This window comes from Oncorhynchus mykiss, chromosome 10 (assembly GCF_057628025.1).
Source record: "Oncorhynchus mykiss isolate SJ-2025 chromosome 10, ASM5762802v1, whole genome shotgun sequence".
In the NCBI taxonomy this organism is placed as follows: Eukaryota; Metazoa; Chordata; class Actinopteri; order Salmoniformes; family Salmonidae; genus Oncorhynchus; species Oncorhynchus mykiss.
Window position 1 is genome coordinate 45,662,047 of NC_143031.1, and position 19,606 is coordinate 45,681,652.

The 19,606-nt window shown below is 43.4% G+C and overlaps 1 protein-coding gene and 1 non-coding gene across 3 annotated transcripts in view; one reads left to right on the top strand and one right to left on the bottom strand.

Moving 5' to 3' along the window:
* LOC110534031 (serine/threonine-protein kinase PAK 3) overlaps positions 1-19,606 on the bottom strand; it is a 57,943-nt gene that overhangs the window by 24,670 nt on the left and 13,667 nt on the right. Inside the window, exons 2-6 of one of the 2 annotated variants that reach the window (XM_090186811.1) lie at positions 5,922-6,115; positions 1,476-1,565; positions 1,121-1,221; positions 516-669; positions 289-326 (exon numbers count right to left, since the gene is read on the bottom strand). In XM_090186811.1, the coding sequence (XP_090042937.1) occupies positions 289-326; positions 516-669; positions 1,121-1,221; positions 1,476-1,565; positions 5,922-6,093 (555 nt within the window). In that variant the 5' untranslated portion in view covers positions 6,094-6,115. The remainder of the gene's footprint in view (positions 1-288; positions 327-515; positions 670-1,120; positions 1,222-1,475; positions 1,566-5,921; positions 6,116-19,606) is intronic. The other variant, XM_021618666.3, reaches the window with a different exon arrangement.
* Positions 13,581-13,634, top strand: LOC118937071 (U7 small nuclear RNA). The gene has a single exon (XR_005034467.1). It is a non-coding gene; the product is annotated as a U7 small nuclear RNA (small nuclear RNA).

Here is a 19,606-nt window from a genome sequence, read left to right on the forward strand (position 1 = left end):
TGACAAAACGGTTCATCATTAAAATAAACTGAGCCATTGTGGCAGCCCAGAGAGAGTCATTAGGCTGATTTCCAAAGGGACGTTTAGACTCTGAGACAGTCGTGTGAGGTCAGGGTAATGATAATAGACAGTCTTCGCTTACAGTCCTTACAAAAGCTCCACAGCACTCTACGTCTGAGGAGAGAATACTACAACGAGTGCAAGCTCTTATTTGTTTCTCCTTCAATAAATGTGGGCTAATTAGTTGTTGAGAGGAAAGGGACATGTTTGAAATGGGTGAGCACTTACCAGAGTGTTGACTGCTATGTATCCATGTGCGGATTTGTCTGAAAGAGAAAGGAATCATTGCCCGACGTCCAATTCTCTAACAGTGACAACACGCTGACAGATGTCAGCATGTAGACTCTCCAATAAATAGTCAAAGCTTTTGCTCAGTATCACATTTTATAATTTTTTAATTCAGAAAACGTATGACAGCGAGATGATCTGGGCATTGTGTGTTTTTGTGTTCTCACCTCCGGAGGTGAAACTCATGTATTTCTGGTTGTTGACCGTCTCTTTGGAGTCGTAGAACTTGAGCACGTCCAGCACGGCCTGAGGGTTCTTCTTCTGCTCCAGCTTGGTGATGTTGGAGGTCTGAAGGAGGCGTGCCCACTGCTCTGGGATGCCCTGGGGGAGAGAGGTCACAGGTCATAGGTCAGGGGTTAGATCCACTCTTTGACCTCATTGCTACCGCCTCTGCACACCTTTTCATGTCTGGGTTATAGTTAACGAGTAGTGGTAATATGGGTGATAAGGGTGTACTAATAGCTACTACTAGACACCTTCCTTGTCTGTGATATACTGTATAAATATATGCACTGGAAATACCTTGATCTGTCACTTAAAGATGTACTATTGGACTATAAATTGTGCCTTCCTGTAATATACTTATGCTAAAATGTTTATTCTATTCTAATAAGCCATTTACTTGATGTTCGTATTCTTATCTTTTATTAGTTCTTATTGTTGTTGCATTGTCGAGAAGGAGCCTGCAAGTAAGCAATTCGTTAGACGGTGATATACCACGTGTATCCTGTACATACGACAAAAATAATGTGACACTGAAACTGAAACTTACAGTGAACTCCCCTGTAACAGCGTCAAAACCAACATGGATGGTGTGCTCAAAGTCTGAGGGCAGGGAGATCTCAGGACGCTCCTTCTCCTTCTTCTTGTTTGCTGCACGGAGGAACAAAAGAACATGCAGATCTATTTCTAATACAGGGACAGGGATTTTAAAGAGATGATACAGTGCCTTCGGAAAGTATTCAGACCCCTTGACTTTTTCCACATTTTGTTACATTACAACCTTATTCTAAAAAATGTATTTTTTATTTTTTTATCCTCAGCAATCTACACACATCACCCCATAATGACAAAGCAAAAACTGGATTTTAGAAATGTTTGCACATTTATAAAAAATAAAAACACACCCATTGCCATGAGACTCGAAATTGAGCTCAGGTGCATCCTGTTTCCATTGATCATCCTTGAGATGTTTCTACAACTTGATTGGAGTCCACCTGTGGTAAATTCAAATGATTGGACATTATTTGGAAAGGCACACACCTGTCTATATAAGGTCCCACAGTTAACAGTGCATGTCAGAGCAAAAACCAAGCCATGAGGTTGAAAGAATTGTTCATAGAGCTCAGAGACAGGAATGTGTCAAGACACAGATCTGGGGAAGGGTACCAAAACATTTCTGCAGCATTGAAGGTCCCCAAGAACAGTGTTGCCTCTATCATTCTTAAATGGAAGAAGTTTAGAACCACCAAGATTCTTCCTAGAGCTGGCCGCCTAACCAAACTGATCAATCGGTGGAGAAGTGCCTTGGTCAGGCAGGTGACCAAGAACCCGATAGTCACTCTGACAGAGCTCTAGAGTTCCCATGTGGAGATGCGAGAACCTTCCAGAAGAACAACCATCTCTGCAGCCCTCCACCAATCAGGTCTTTATGGTAAAGTGGCCAGACGGAACCCACTCCTCAGCAATAGGCACATGACAGCCCGCTTGGAGTTTGCCATAAGGCACCTAAAGACTCAAGAAACAAGATTCTCTGGTCTGATGAAACCAAGATTGAACTCTTTGGCCTGAATGCCAAGCATCAGGTCTGGAGCAAACCTGGCACCATGCCTACGGTGAAGCATGGTGGTGGCAGCATCATGCTGTGGGAATGTTTTTCAGCTGCAGGGACTGGGAGACTAGTCAGGATCGAGGGAAGGATGAACGGAGCAAAGTACAGAGAGATCCTTGATGAAAACCTGCTCCAAAGTGCGTACCTCCAACTGGGGGCAAAGGTTCACATTCCAACAGGACAACGACCCTAAGCACACAGCCAAGACAACGCAGGAGCTGCTTCTGAACAAGTCTCTGAATGTCCTTGAGTGGCCCAGACAGAGCTCGGACTTGAACCCAATCTCTGGAGAGACCTGACTATAGCTGTGCAGCAACGCTCCCCATCCAACCTGACAGAGCTTGAGAGGATCTGCAGAGAAGAATGGGAGAAACTCCCCAAATACAGGAAAGCTTGTAGCGTCATACCCAAGAAGACTCAAGGCTGTAATCGCTGCCAAAGTTGCTTCAACAAAGTACTGAGTAAAGGGTCTGAATACTTACAGTACCAGTCAAAGGTTTGGACACTCCTACTCATTCAAGGGTTTTTCTTTACTTTTACAATTTTCTACATTGTAGAATAATAATGAAGGCAACAAAACTATGACATAACACATATGGAATCATGTAGTAACCAAAAAAGTGTTAAACAAATCAAAATATATTATATATTTCAGATTCTTCAAAATAGCCACCCTTTGCCTTGATGATAGCGTTGCACACTCTTGGCATTCTGTCAACCAGTTTCACCTGGAATGCTTTTCCAACAGTATTGAAGGAGTTCCCACATATGCTGAGCACTTGTTGGCTGCTTTTCCTTCATTCTGCGGTCCAAATGGCAAGTGTCTTCACTGACATTTTCAACTTCTCCCTGACTGAGTATGTAATACCTGCATGTTTCAAGCAGACCACCATAGTGCCTGTGCCCAAGGAAGCGAAGGTAACCTGCCTAAATGATTACCGCCCCTTAGCACTCATGTCGGTAGCCATGAAGTGCTTTGATAGGTTGGTCATGCCTCACATCAACAGCATCCTCTTGGATAACCTAGACCCACTCCAATTCGTATACCGCCCAAACAGATCCACAGATGACGCAATCTCAATCGCACTCCACACTGCCCTTTCCCACCTGGACAAAAGGAACACCTATGTGAGAATGCTGTCCATTGACTACAGCTCAGCGTTCAACACCATAGTGCCTATGAAGCTCATCACTAAGCTAAGGACCCCGGTGACTAAACACCTTAACACCGACAACGATGACTAAACACCGACAACGATGAAACAGCCTATAGGGAGGAGGTCAGAGAACTGACAGTGTGGTGCCAGGACAACAACCTCTCCCTCAATGTGAGCAAGACAAAGGAGCTGATCGTGGACTACAGGAAAAGGTGGTCCGAACATGCCCCCATTAACATCAATGGGAATGTAGTGGAGTGGGTCGAGAGTTTCAAGTTCATTGGTGTCCACATCACCAACAAACTATCATGGTCCAAACATACCAAGACAGTTGTGAAGAGGGCACGACAAAACATTTTCCCCCTCAGGAGACTAAAAGGATTTGGTATGGGTCCCCAGATCCTCAAAAAGTTCTACAGCTGCACCATCGAGAGCATCCTGACCGGTTCCCTCACCGCCTGGTAAGGCAACTGCTCGGCATCTGACCGTAAGGCGCTACAGAGGGTAGTGCGTACGACCCAGTACATCTCTGGGGCCAAGCTTCCTGCCATCCAGGACCTATATAATAGTCAGCGGAAAGCCCATAAAATTGTCAGAGACTCCAGTCACCCAAGTCACAGTCTGTTTTCTCTGCAACCGTATGGCAAGCGGTAAGGAACCAAAAGGCTCCTTCACAGCTTCTACCCCTAAGCCATAAGACTGCTGAACAATTAATCAAATGGCCACCAGACTATTACATTGACCACCCCACACCTCCATTTGTTTGTTGTACTGTACACTGCTGCTACTCGCTGTATATTATCTATACAGAGTCACTTCACCCCTACCTACGTGTACAAATTACCTCAACTATCCTGTACCCCCGCACACTGACTCGGTACCGGTACCCCCTGTATATAGCCTCATTATTGTTACGTAATTGTGTTACTCTAAATTATAATTTTTTTACTTTCGTTTATTTGGTCAATATTTTCTTAGCTCTTCTTGAACTGCACTGTTGGTTAAGGGCTTGTATAAAGTAAGCATTTCACGTTAAGGTCTACACTTATTGTATTCGGCGCATGTGACAAAACGTTTGATTTTAACTCATCCCAAACCATCTCAATTGGGTTGAGGTTGGGTGATTGTGGAGGCCAGGTCATCTGATACAGCACTCCATCACTTTCCTTCTTGGTCAAATAGCCCTTACAAAGCCTGGAGGTGGGTTGTGTCATTGTTCTGTTGAAAAACAAATGATAGTCCCACTAATCCCAAACCAGATGGGATGGCATATCGCTGCAGAATGCTGTGGTAGCCATGCTGGGTAGGTGTGCCTTGAATTCTAAATAAATCACAGACACCTCCTCCCCCGTGCTTCATGGTGGGAACACACATGCAGAGATCATCTGTTCGCCTACTCCGCGTCTCACAAAGACACGACGGTTGGAAGCAAAAATCTCACATTTGGACTCATCAGACCAAAGGACAGATTTCCAACAGTCTAATGTATATTGCTTGTGTTTCTAGACCCAAGCAAATGTCTTATTATTATTGGTGTCCTTCAGTAGTAGTTTCTTTGCAGCAATTCGTTGTTGTTTTTCTTTTCTTATTTGAGATAATATGGACTTGGCCCTTACCAAATAGAGCTATCTTCTGTATACCACCCCTACCTTGCCACAACACAACTGATTGGCTCAAATGCATTAAGAAGGAAAGAAATTCCACAAATTAACTTTCAACAAGGCACCCCTGTTAATTGAAATGCATTCCAGGTGGCCTCATGAATCTGGTTGAGAGAATGCCAAGAGTGTGCAAAGCTGTCAAGGCAAAGGGTGGCTACTTTGAAGAATCTCAAATATAAAAAAAATATATTTTGATATGTTTCATACTTTTTGGTCACTACATGATTCCATATGCATTATTTCATAGTTTTGATGCCTTCACTATTACTCTACAATGTAGAAAATAGTACAAATAAAGAAAAACCCTTGAATGAGTAAGAATGAGTGTTTCCAAACTTTTGACTGGTACTGTATATAAATGTCATTTTTTTGTTTTACATTTTTAATAAAAAACAGTTTTTGCTTTGTCATTATGGGGTATTGTGTGTCGATTGAAAAAACAATTATACATTTTAGAATAAGGCTGTAACCTAACAAAATGTAGAAATGGTCAAGGGGTCTGAATACTTTTCCGAATGCACTGTACGTTGAAATCGGTATCATTATTCTTGAACAGTGATTTTCAATATTATTTGAATAAGAACTGTTTTTACAAGGATTATATGACTCTAGCAACTTTTATATAACTGAGATTGTTTCACTTTTTTGCCGAGGGGAGAGCTAAAAATAAATACAATACCCATATCCCAAATTGCATAGCTCAGAGAGGGCTCCTAACCCTAATAAAACAGTGATGTGACTCTATCACTGATCAATGGGTTCCTTGTTTTCACTTGACCTCGTGAGCCAGTGAGGATGTCTCGGGTTTCGTGGAAACCCACAAGAACTCCAGGCCTAGCTATTCATATTTAGGTGACGTGGTCAGGACATACTCAGGGCCCTAGTTCTATACTATAGTAAAGGGTGATGCAGATGTCTACTCACTCTTGTCTCCTCCAGGGAAGATGGAGCGCAGGCGAACCTTCTTGTTCTTCTCTTCAGGAGCCATTGGGAGAGGTTTGGAGCCGTGATTCACTGATGAAGAGTCTCGGGAACTACTGTTCATTCTCAAGGGAGGGGCTGGCGGTTTCTCTTCAATATCGACACTATCGGACATCTTTAGTAACACTCACAGTATCCTAGGACGAAGGGGGAAAACAAGAGAGAGGGAAGTTTAGCATGAGGCTATGATAAAGTAAGCGATTCTTAGGATCAAAGTGGAAAGAGAGAAGAGAGCCATGCCTACAGGCTCTCCCCTGAGATAGCAAAATATACTCGAAAGCCACCACTCCCTCTGCACACTGCAGGCTTTAAACAGATCAACATCCATCCCACATTTCAAAAAAAATAAATCATTCCAAATAACTGAATCAAGAAATTTGAGGAATGTTGTAATGGTTTTGAACTTGAGTACAATTGCTGTAAGACTTTGTCAGGAGTTCAACAAAACTCTACAAGGTAATAGTCTCTGGATGGCTGTCTGTCTCCCCCTCACTGTGTAATGTTCGCTGTCAGTAGAGGCATGAGCAGCCTCAAGCCAGCGTGTTTTAAATCTCCACGGGTCACAAGAAGGGCTCTCTCTGTGCTCCGGGGGGGGGGGCACAAGATCCCATAATCTGTCTTTACTTAGACCTACAATTTCCTGTCATAGTTTCACTCTCTGGTTCCTAATATTTTTCTTGAAGGAAGGCCTCTGTGTTCAGGAACTACTCTGTGTAATGTTTTAGATCTGCCGTGTGCCAGAGGAAAAAACAATCCAATCACAAGATTTAGAGACTGGAAAACATCTAGCTATAAAACCATGTTCACATCTGAATGACTACATTCGACAGAAGCTCCAAGTAGATCACAGATCTTTGCTGAGATCATCGTCCGCTGAGATGATGGAGAGAAACTGACAAGAAAGTGTATAGTATGGAGACTGCAGCCCATCGACTTATATTCATCTAGGGGGAGATAAATCCACTAGTACACATCTGACTTCATTAGGAAGCATCTGTAAACAGACAATTTAGTCCTCAGCATAGTCAAACTGTTACATCCCCGATGTAAAATCCTGGACTACTGTACTATTGCAGTTGCAGCCAGTACGGTATTTTCCATGTGTAGCCTGATCATCAGAGATTCAACCAGGCCTCAGTACAAACAGGCGCTTCCAGTTATTAAAACACACTTGACGTTCCAATCGATCTATGTTTTATGTAGGCCCACGACGAAACATGTTTCAGAAACATATCTCGCCATTTGCAGTGTATGTCACATTGTGTTCCATTACGTTGCTATGCCTGTTACACGTCACACAACATCCTCTCAGGCATCTCTGTACCTAAATGTGAATGTGTGAGGCGGACGTTTGGGCCAGCGATTTAGAATGTGTGTTATAGGGCATGGCTGCTCAGCTGCAGCAAGGGTAGGGCCCAGTAAGGGTAGGGCCTAGGTTAGGGCAGTAATATAATATGAAGCAGAGGCTCCAACAGAGTTTCTTATTTTTCTCTGCTGCTCTCTTACATTGTTATTGCAGCTGTGGGCTTTTGAAGCCCTCTCCTGGAGCATCAGGACCAGGGTAATATCATGAGAGTGACAGGAGCATGCTCCGCATAGTAAACAGTAGGCCCTCTAGGAATGGCAGCAGCATACAGGACAGTAAGACAGATCTGCAGCTTGCAGTAGAGCACACCCCTAGTTAGGGATTCCAACTACATCAGGAACATTGACCTATTTAGGTCATGTGGAGAGGGCTCCCGGATAAAGATGGGATAGCCATCTGGAAGAATCTATGGGGATTCATCTGTGCAAGTTAAGGTTAGGCTCAAGACAGTATACTCATTGTCAACCTGAACCCTGTTGACTACAGTTTGAGATGAGGAAAACAGCTACAGATTCAGTTAAATTAGGGTAATTCCCTCTCCCAATGTAACCAAGTGAAAGTCAAGGAAGCGCAACCTTCAAGAGACAGCACATTCTTCTCAGGCTGTTAGAAGGACGCGAGCTAATGAGCTGTCTGGCGCTGGAATGGTGTCCAATGACTTTGTTCGACTGTGAAATCGCAACCGGGATATGGAGAGTGAGCGCTGGGCTACATGTTTAAAATCTCTCATCCCCTCCCTCATCCTCCATCTTAGGCTCTTTTCACAGCCTCGCCCTGGAGGCCCATCATGTGATTTACAGTCCAACAGTCTCAGGGCCACGCAGCCTCTTAGACTGGAGACCTACATTAGTGAACAAAAGCCACCAGGCAGCACAGGATTCACTCCCGGACCACTTGCAAATGTCTGTGTGTGTCAAATCAAATCGAAGCTTGTCGGTCGCGTATACAGCTTAGCAGATGTTATAGCTGGTGTGGCGAAATGCTGATGTTACTAGCGCCTAAAAATACAGTAAAACGTCAAACAAGTTCACAAATCATTTTAATGTAAAAAAAAGAAAAGAAAAAGAAAGTACAACAAGAAATGAAGAATGAATGTCGGGACGAATCCAATTAACAAACCAGATAGCACTGTAACATTAATCAAAATGCAATCTATATGCACATACAGAGGATGAATTTACACCAGATATACTTGTCACGGCTGTTGAAAGGAGAGGACCAAGGTGCAGCGTGGTGAGTGTACATTTTCTTTTATTTAATCAAAATGACACCGAACAAAACAATATGGTTCTCAATCAGAGACAACGATAGACAGCTGTCTCTGATTGAGAACCACACCCGGCCAAACACAAAGAAATAGAAAACATAGAAATAAAGAAACTAGAATGCCCACCTTAGTCACACCCTGGACTAACCAAAATAGAGAATAAAAGCCTCTGTATGGCCAGGGTGTGACAATACTAAGAATTATATGTACATTAGTAGAATCCAGTATATGCGGTGTGTAAAAGCAGTGTAGCTAAAAACAAAGTACAGTAGTATAAACATTAGAATGAGCGATGTCGGGAATACAGTATTGAAAGAGATGGAGACCTGCACACTGTCGAAAAATTTAATAAATCCAAAACTGAGGCTTGAATGCAATTTTTTTGGGATGTTTATCAGAACATCATGGTGCCCCCAAAAAAATCATAGTGCAAGAAAGGGCATAAATGAAATGTGAAAACAATCACAAGCGTTGCAGGAATACAGTTTTTGTGAAACATTGTGAAACGGGAAGTGTCCATTGGTTCAATGTCTCTATGACATGGGACAGCAGTGTTTGCTGTGTGTGAGTGGGTGAGTGTGTATGTGTGTGTGTTTGTGAGTATGAAGTGTGTGTGACAGCTTGTGTGTGTTTCATGTGAGTGAGTGAGCATCACCTGGTAGACGGCTAGTAATCGCTGTTCAACAGTCTGAAGGCCTGGTAATAGAAGTTGTTCAACAGTCTGCTGGTCTGGTGATAGAAGCTGTTCAACAGTCTGAAGTCCTGGTAATAGAAGCTGTTCAACAGTCTGATGGTCTGGTGATAGAAGCTGTTTAACAGTCTGAAGTCCTGGTGATAGAAGCTGTTCAACAGTCTGATGGTCTGGTGATAGAAGCTGTTCAACAGTCTGAAGGCCTGGTGATAGAAGCTGTTCAACAGTCTGATGGCCTGGTAGTAGAAGCTGTTCAACAGTCTGATGGCCTGGTGATAGAAGCTGTTCAACAGTCTGATGGTAAAATAAGCTGTTCAACAGTCTGATGGTAATATAAGCTGTTCAACAGTCTGATGGCCTGGTAATAGAAGCTGTTCAACAGTCTGATGGCCTGGTAATAGAAGCTGTTCAACAGTCTGATGGCCTGGTAATAGAAGCTGTTCAACAGTCTGATGGCCTGGTAGTAGAAGCTGTTCAACAGTCTGATGGCCTGGTAATAGAAGCTGTTCAACAGTCTGATGGTCTGGTAATAGAAGCAGTTTTTTTGTCTCTCGGCCTTGGCTTTGATGCATCTGTACTGACTCTGTCTGTCAGACCGTAGCAGAGTAAACAGTCTGTGGCTCAGGTCCTTAATGATCTTTTTGGCCTTCCTTTGTGCTGTAAATGTCCTGGAGGGCAGGCATCGTGCCCCTGATGATGCGTTGGGCTGACCGCACAGAGCAATGCTGTTTGAGGGTGGTGCAATTGCCATATCAGGTAGTGATGCAGCCCACAGAATCTGTGGACGCTCGTGAAGGTCCTGGGGTCATGCCAAATTTCTTCAGCTGACTGAAGTTCTAGGGGCGCTGTTGTCCTCACCACGCTGTCGGTGTGGTGAGACCATTCCAGGTCCTCAGTGATACGCACACCAAGGAACTTTGAAGCTTTTGACCCTATCCACTGTGGCCCATCAATGTGGATGGGAGCATGCTTCCTCTTCTGTCTCCTGTAGTCCACGGTCAGCTCCTTCATTTTGTTGATGTTGAGGGAGAGGTTATTTTCCTGGCACCACTCCACCAGGGCCCTCACCTCCTCACTGTAGGCTGTCTCATTGTTGTTGCTAATCAGGCCTAACACTGTCGTGTCGTTAGCAAACTTGATGAGTTGGAGTCGTGCTTGGCCACGCAGTCATGGGTGAACAGGGAGTACAGGATGGGGCTGAGCAGACTCCCCTGTGGGGCCCCCGTGTTGAGGATCAGTGTGGCGGAGGTGTTGTTGCCGACCCTCAGGAAATCTAGGACCCAATGGCACAGGGAGGAGTTCAGACCCAAGGCCCTAAGCTTAGTGACAAGTTTAGAGAACACTACGGTGTTAAAAGCTGAGCTATAGTCTAAAAACAGGATTCTCACATAGGTATTCCTCTTGTCCAAGTGGGATAGGGCGGTGTGCAGTGCAATGGTGATTGTGTTGTCCGTGGATCTGTTGGGGCGGTATACAAATTGCAGTGGTTCAATGGAGGTGGAGGTGATATGGTCCTTGATTAGCCTTTCCAAGCACTTCATGATGACAGAAGTGAATGTGTGAGGGTCAATAGTCATTTAGTTCAGTTACCTTTGCATGCTTGGGCATAGGAACAATGGTGGCCATCTTGAAGCAAGTGGGGATGACAGACTGGGATATGGAGAGGTTGAAAATGTCCGTAAACATTCCAGCCAGCTGGTCTGCGCATGCTCTGAGAGTGTGGCTTGGGATGCCGTCTGGGCCAGCAGCCTTGCGAGGGTTAACACGCTTGAAGGTCCTACTCACGTCAGCTACAGAGATCGGAAGCCCGCAGTCCTCTTGAGCAGCGGGGGTCCAATTCGGCGGCTCTGTGTTGTTTTCCTCGAAGCGTGGGAAAAAGGTGTGCTGTTTTTCCCTTTATAAGCAGTGACACTCTGAAGTCCCTGCCACATACGTCTCATGTCTCAGCCATTGAATTGCGACTCCACTTTCTCCCTGTACTGTCTTTTCGCCTCTTTGATTGTCTTGTGGAGGTCATAGGTGGTCTGTTTGTACTCCGTCCATGTTTCCAGTCACCTTGCCGTGGTTAAATGCGTTGATTCTTGCTTTCAGTTTTGTGCGAATGCTGCTATCTATCCAAGGATTTTGGTTTGGGTATATTCTAATCATCACTATAGGAACAACATCTTCTATGCACCTTCTGATGAACCCAGAGACAGAGTCAGTGTATTTGTTGATGTTATTCCCAGAGGCGGCCCGGAACATATCCCTGTCCACATGAACAAAACAGTCTTGTAGCATGGATTCCGATTGGTCAGACCAGCGTTGTACAGACCTTACCACAGGTGCCTTTTCTCAGGAGATAATGGAGTTGGCATTTGATCGTGAGGTACTCCAGGTCAGGGGAACAGAAACTCTTAAGGGTTTTGTACATTCCTACAATCGCACTATGAGTTGTTGATTTTAACATACTCCTCCGCCTTTGTTTTTCCCACAAAGTAATTTTTCCTAGTCCATGCGATGTCTGGAAAACCCTGATGGCTGTATAGCCTGATAAAGGCCCCTCCCCCAAAATCCAAGTCTATGTGAGGCAGTTAAGTTAGTCTCTTGTATTTATCTGGTAGGTAATCAGCGCTCTGAGCTTGCAAACTTTATTTTCCACAGACTGTACATTAGCAAGTAATATACTAGGAAGCGGAGGGTGGTTTACCCTTTTAACTTAAATCGGACTAGTACTAAAGCTCGCCTTACCCTTCTCCGGCTGCATCTTCTTGGAAAAAGGGCTCCAGTGATGAAAGGAACTGCTTCGGGTAATCCAGACAAAGGATCCAGCTCCGGAAATTCAAACTTGTGGTGAGTTATCCTCGATCTGATGTCCAGAAGTTCTTGTCATTCATAGGACATAACACTGGAACCTTTCTGTTCAATTAAAGTAAAAAATAACACTAAAATAAACAAAAGCCTGCGAGCTAGCAACAGGGCGACCATCGTTGGCGCCATCTTGTTCCAGGTTTCCCATTTGAAGTGCGTGTGCGTGTGTGTGCCTATGCGTGGTATGGATGCAGATTTTAAATTATTTGATTATTCGACTAATATCATAATTTTTTTAAATTATCCGGATAGTAATTGCTATTGACTCTCGATGAATGGCAGAGGTAAACAGAAGACATGCTGCTTTTCTCCAGTGGTTTGGCTAACAGCAACAGTGAAAGAAAGGTAATATTTTCACCATGATGGAACTGATTCTGTAATAAGTTTTTCTGGTGAGTGTTTTGCGTTCTTAAAATAGGCCTAATGACAACAGCGGGTTAACAAGGCAGGGGCAGAACAACAGATTTTTACCTTGTCAGCTTGGGGATTTGATCTAGCAACCTTGCGGGTTACTAGTCCAAAGCCCTAACCACTAGGCTACCTGCCACCCCCAAGTAATTGATCACTAAAATACGTTCGTATATCCGGATATTCAATTAACCGCGCCCATCCCTACTGTAGTGTGTGTGCATGCGCGCTTGAGTGTGTGTGGATTAGAAGCCTTTATCTAAATGTTTGTGGAGAGTTTGTTACATCATCAAGCCTCAGCATGGGAAAACAGTTTGTTAGATTTAAGTCAGATCATTCCCATGAGAAACCCCCTGATTTATGTCTGTCAGAGAGGTAGACAGAGGTGGTTCACTCACAGTGTGGGGAGATGGGCTGACTCCACCTCATAAAGCAGATAAGTGCTGCAGTGTGTGTATGTACAGTATATGTGTGTGTAAGTGAGTGAGAGAGAGGGTGTGTTTTCAGTGATAAGACACTAAAGTAGCCTTGTCCCTGCCCACATGAAAAAAATACTACAGTTTACTATAGAATACAACAGTATTTACTATAGAATTCTGCAGTAAACTGTAGTCAATTGTAGAATACTATACTGCACAATGTAGTATCCCTCGATCATGTGCATTACTTACCATAGAATTCTGTAGTAAACTTTAGTAAATTGTAGAATACTATACTGCACAATGTAGTATCCCTTGATCATGTGTAGAACTTACTGTAGAATTCAGTAGTAAACTGCAACATATTATCCTACACACTGTAGTAACCCTCGATAATATAGTACTCAGGCCTACTATAGAATTCTGTCGTAAACTGTAGTATACTGTAGAATACTATAGTACAGACTGTGTCGATATGCTCATATTTAATTTGCATATACCCCACCCATTTCTCTCCCCCATTGCCCAATTTGTGCCCCCCATGAGTGAGAAACCTACATGCCAAGTATTGACCATATATTGTGTTGCCTACAGGTTATGGAAATGTCCTCTTTTAGTATATGTCCAGTAGGTTTCCTCAAGGAGGAAGACCCAGTTCTGTGTCAAAGATAGTAAAACAAAAACACTATAGTAAATACTACAGCAATGTAAAAACACTGCAGTATATACTAGCATATACTATAGTTTGTTATTTAGTAAACAATAGTATTTTTTTTATATGGGTGGGACTGAAACAGTCAACACAAAGCTAGTTCCTACACTTGTTTGGGTGTGGTGAGTCACGCTACAGTATATTCCCCATGTGAAGCAGTTTTTCTGGATATACCTGAATGCACATGAGGGCTTCTGTTAGATTGTGTCACTCTCCCCACGAGGAGTGAGAGGTCGTTAGTTTCACTTTTACAGAATACAGGACTGTCTGTCTCCCGACCTGCAGTATGGTTACCCTGCACACTATCTGGGAACAGCTTAGAGTACGGCGTTAGATTGATCACAAGCGGCTAACGCTACCCGGTATCTTTGATCAGAAAAGATCAACTGATTTCCAATGTCTCTAACCTAACTTATTTACTTGATCCTCTTCGTTCCTGGAGGAACTTAGGGCCCGTATCTCTGTCCTGTTAATCATGAAATATTCCATGCTAGACTCAATAGCCTACCTCTGAGAAAGATATCAATCCTGTGGTTACCATGATGTCATCAGTCATGGCCCTTGTTACGTAAAAACAGGCGCCATGTTGAGAGATCGTCTATACTGCCTTGTGGTAAAACAGTTGTGCTTTTCATTAGGTCACTATTAGCAGTGTTGTACTATGTTCATATCCAGCGCCCAGACGCAGGCCTTATGTGACCATTACAGTAATAACACAGACCAATCAGGTCCCTTATCTGGTCAGCCAATCAAAGTGAAAGGAAGTTCAAAGCCTTCCGCCCGCAGGTCATTGAAACAACACTTGCGAATGCATCCCATTATTCCTCCACAGACAGACAGGGCCACCGGGCCACAGCACAGGGCTTCATCGATGGCACCTCTGACTCATGGTCCTCTACAAGGACTACATCATCAAGACTACACCTGCGTGTAGGCCACAGGGGCATATTCATGAATATGATGATTTGTGTCAACAACCGCAGGCATTGGGGTCTGTAATATCAAGCATACTCAATGAGTACTCTATCTATTCATCAGGGAACGCACAATACACTATACTGTAAATACTGGGAGCTAGAATCAATGCACTAGAAGTGAAAGGATAAGTACATAGAAAGTAAAAGCATTTGCACTGTTAGTTAACTATATCTCTGCTGTACACGTATGATGTCATCAGCAGGTTGACTGCAGGAAGTTCCCTTCTTTTCCCTCCCCCATGGGTGTGGCCCTCTGGCTAGTCACATGACTAATGGATGCTTTAGTACTGCTGAGTGGTCAGTGTCCACAGGGACAGCTAAAGATGGACGTATCACAGGCGCCCATACATTCCTTATCCTTCACTGACTGTAGGGTAAAACACTGACCTATTTATTGGGCAACGTCAGCAGACTGACAGGCAGGGAGGCAGTTAGTGTACTTTTCACTGTATGAGTGCACTGCCCTTAAGGAGCATCTCCTGTTTCTCCATCTCTGATCCCATCCAACATTTAAAAAAAACAACAGCACGGGCAATCAACAAACAACACTCTTTTTTCTATGTACACGATGGTAGGGTTAGATAACAAGAGGTTTTTTGTAATGCTTAAATATGTCAACTGCCCAGGGGGGAAAACATAATCGCTCTGTCATCAAGAGACTTCTCTCTGTGATTCATCAATAAATAGCGCAATACTTAATTTAAAAAAAAAATGTATTCTGGTTGGATTATTCATCATACGCAGCATCGTCAAAATGATACCATGATGCCAATTTAAGACCACAAGCTGTGGGAAAAAAAGGCAGAAAAGTAGCAACGGGGACATGAGGCTAACGTGCCTTAAATTGCCCTTCCTCTTCTTGCTCGGCAGGGCTTGCATTACGGTTGCCATCTTGACAGAAACAGGACTGTACACGTGTCAAAAAAGCCACAGGGAGCCAGCACACACACCACTGCCTACTGGCTATACAGTACACGGCCCACCATTATCCCAGATATTACTGGGGATGTTTCCTATTCAACTATTACTATATCCATGAAGAGCTGTTATTTTCCCTGCTCTTTGGCTCTGATCAAACATGAATGCTGAAGTTCCCCGGCTAAAGCAGGAGGAGCTGTAGAAGGACTGTGATTTAGAGCTGGCCCAGTGATGTGGATGAGGATTGGGGGAGGGCTGGCTGTAGGAGCCTGCCTAAGTTGAGCCTCACTGAGCAGGATAGGCAGGCTCAGCCTCTAGATCTGGCTCAGGCTCATGGCTCTATGCAGCATTACGGCTGGTGCAGGGGAGGGGGGTGCAGGCCAACTGGGGAATGGGGTCTGTTGTGGACGTTGAAGAGGCATATCCAGTTCTGCTCTGTTACAGGGGGGAGCTGTTAGGATAACCAATCATCACCTCTTGAGACTAGGATGACTAGCTGTGCAGAATATTTCTGCAGGATTGGAGTATTTCCGATTGCTTTTACGTAGCTCTGAAAATGTTGGACGACAATAAATCCCTATTGTAATTTTGTACATTTGTATTCGGACACACGTTACTTCAAAGCCTATAAAATGACGCGTCAAAACAACAGCCTTGTTCTCCATACGCTCTCTCCTCACAGCACAGGGGAGGGCGCACAGCACAGACCCTGATCACAGCGGAGAGCAGACCACCACACACAGGCCAAACCACAGCAGATGTCATCTCTTTAAAGCCCAAACGCTCACCTCTCGCGTGATTTCCCTGTCAAGGTCACCACGGAAACAGAAGTCATTGAAGGAATGAAAATATTATTTTATCCTCCTCTTCACTTGAACAGACAGAGAGAAAACAGTCCTGGGATCAGCTGACAACAGCAGCTCTCTTTGATGGAGCCAGGGCCAATAGAGGGACCAGTCTCAAGGTAGAGAGCTCCAAAACTCTCGGAGGTCCACACTGATCCACTGGGTACAAACTATAGGCTAAAGTTGTATTTATTTTTGTACAGTAAATGCTACCTCATGTCCATAATGTAGAGATAATCATGTAAAAGGGAAATGTACGTGAACAAGTAAGTTCTTAGATTTAAACTTCTTTCATTCAATTCCCTTAGAAATGTAATAGATAATTGACTCCATGTGATTCTGATTCTGTATAATCTGTCTTTCTGTTCCTCTGACTGATATATCAGTCTTTCTCCCTAGAAGCTCCACCTCCTCCCAGAATTCCTTCCTGAGTCCCCCCTCCTCTAGGTGCTGCTGGGATACTGGGCCTGCTTTGCATACAGCCGCTAGACCTCCATTAGATTCACAATGAGCCACAGTTCAACTGCAGCTCAGAACAGGTGGCAGGTGGGATGTGGTGTGTGTGTGTGTGTGTGTGTGTGTGTGTGTGTGTGTGTGTGTGTGTGTAATTAACTCTTCTTACTCTGAGATCCCAGTGAATCCCAAGGTCATTCACTACAAAGCAAGTGGAGTATTAATCTTAGCGATAACCCTAACCAGCTGACCAACTAGAAGTGTTCCATTTGCTCATCTGATGCAAAATGAACTAAAAAGACATAGAAGTATTGTGTCTATACTCAATGACCGCTCAAAATCATTTCCCACAAAATAATAAAATAATAACAGGAAAATCATTCCTGACATTTCTTCTGGGTCAGTTGTGTTAAAGTGATCTCTTTCCATGGGTAATACTGTTCACTCGTAATACTGGTATTCACACAAACACACAGCTGTTTAGGGAGTAGGTATTCACAGAGAGGAGATTCATTTGGAGGGGGATGATTTAGTAAGAGCTGGAAGAACCCTTACACCGGATCATCGCAGCTAGCTAGCTGCTATCCGAATGGCTACTCCTGGCTAATGTCTCTGTCCCGAAGCAAGCACCAGTTAGCCTGGAGCTAGCCTCGAGCTAGGCCCCTCTCTCAGCTAGCCGATTGCTGCCGGCACACACTCCGCCCGACTAGCATCACTACTCTGGACAGTTCTGACTTAGAATATGTGGACAACTACAAATACATAGGTGTCTGGTTAGACTGTAAACTCTCCATCCAGATTCACATTAAGCATCTCCAATCCAAAATGAAATCTAGAATCGGCTCCCTATTTTGCAACAAAGCATCCTTCACTCATGCTGCCAAACATACCCTCGTAAAACTGACTATCCTACCGATCCTTGACTTCGGCGATGTCATTTACAAAATAGCCTCCAACACTCTACTCAGCAAACTGGATGTAGTCTATCACAATACGATCCATTTTGTCACCAAAGCCCTATATACTACCCAGCACTGCGAACTGTATGCTCTCGTTGGCTGGCCCTCACTACATATTCGTCACCAAACCCACTGGCTCCAGGTCATCTATAAGTCTTTGCTAGGTAAAGCCCCACCTTATCTCAGCTCACTGGTCACCATTGCAACACTCACCCGTAGCACACACTCCAGCAGGTATATTTCACTGGTCATCCCCAAAGCCAACACTTCCTTTGGCCGCCTTTCCTTCCAGTTCTCCGGTGCCAATTGACTGGAACAAATTGCCAAAATCACTGAAGCTTGAGTCTTATATCTCCCTCTCTAACTTTAAGCATCAGTTGTCAGAGCAGTTTACTGATCACTGTGCCTGTACATAGCCAATCTGTAAATAGCACACCCGACTACGTCATACCCATATCGTTATTTATCTTTTTGCGCTTTTGCACCCCAGTATCTCTACTTGCACATCATCATCTGCACATCTATCACTCCAGTGTTAATGCTAAATTGTTATTATTTCGCCACTATGGCCTATTTATTGCCTTACCTCCCTACTCTTCTACATTTGCACTGTACACTGTACACATCATTTTCTATTGTGTTATTGACTGTACGTTTGTTTATCCCATGTGTAACTCTGTGTTGTTGTTTTTTGTCGCACTGCTTTGCTATATCTTGGCCAGTGAGTGAGTGGGCGTGCAAGCTCGCGTGCGAGCGAGCGATTACAGTCCTACGGTACCTCTTGGAGGAGTGGGTTATTCTATGGTTTTCTAAGACCCTACACATTATTCAGTGTTCTTAGCACACTGTGAACCTACTATACAATTGGCTATGGTGTTGAAAGAAAACAGCTTTCAAGGGGTCTCATTTCAATATAGCGACACCAACTTTCGTAGTGTGTGTTGATTGATAGAACAGACCTAGCTATATAGGATTTGTATCAAACCCTTGTCTGCTCACAGACCATGAACCGAGAGCTGTGGGGCTACTAAATCAATCAAATCAAATTAAAATGTATTGGTCGCATACACATATTTTGCAGATGTTATCACAGGTGCAGCAAAATGCTTATGTTCCTAGGTCGAACAGTGCAGTAATACCTAACAATACAAAACAATACACACAAATCCCCAAAATAAAAGTCTGGAATATAGATAAACAATATATAGACTGCGAGTTTCAGAAGAAAGTTATTTGTTGGTAGTATATATATATATATATATATACAATATATATATATATATATATATATACTACCAACAAATAACTTTCTTCTGAAACTCGCAGTCTATTTTTGTTCTGAGAAATGAAGGCTATTCCATGTGAGAAATTGGCGAGAAATCTGCCATTTCCAGCTACAATAGTCATATACAACATTAACAATGTCTATACTGTATTTATGATCAATTTATGTTAGTATAATGGACAAAAAATAGCTTTTCTTTCAAAAACAAGGACATTTCTAAGTGATCCCAAACCACATTATATATATATATATATATATATATATATATGATGTGTATAGACAGTATGGACAGTATATAAATAGAAAAGGTGTGTACAGCAGTAGTTATATAGCATGATCCTTGAATGAATATATACTAGAATACATATGAAGTGGGTAAAACAGTATTTAAACATTATTAAAAGTGATCAGTGTCAATGACTGTGTTACGCCTTCTTCACCACATGGTCTGTGTGGATGGACCATTTCAGGTTGTCAG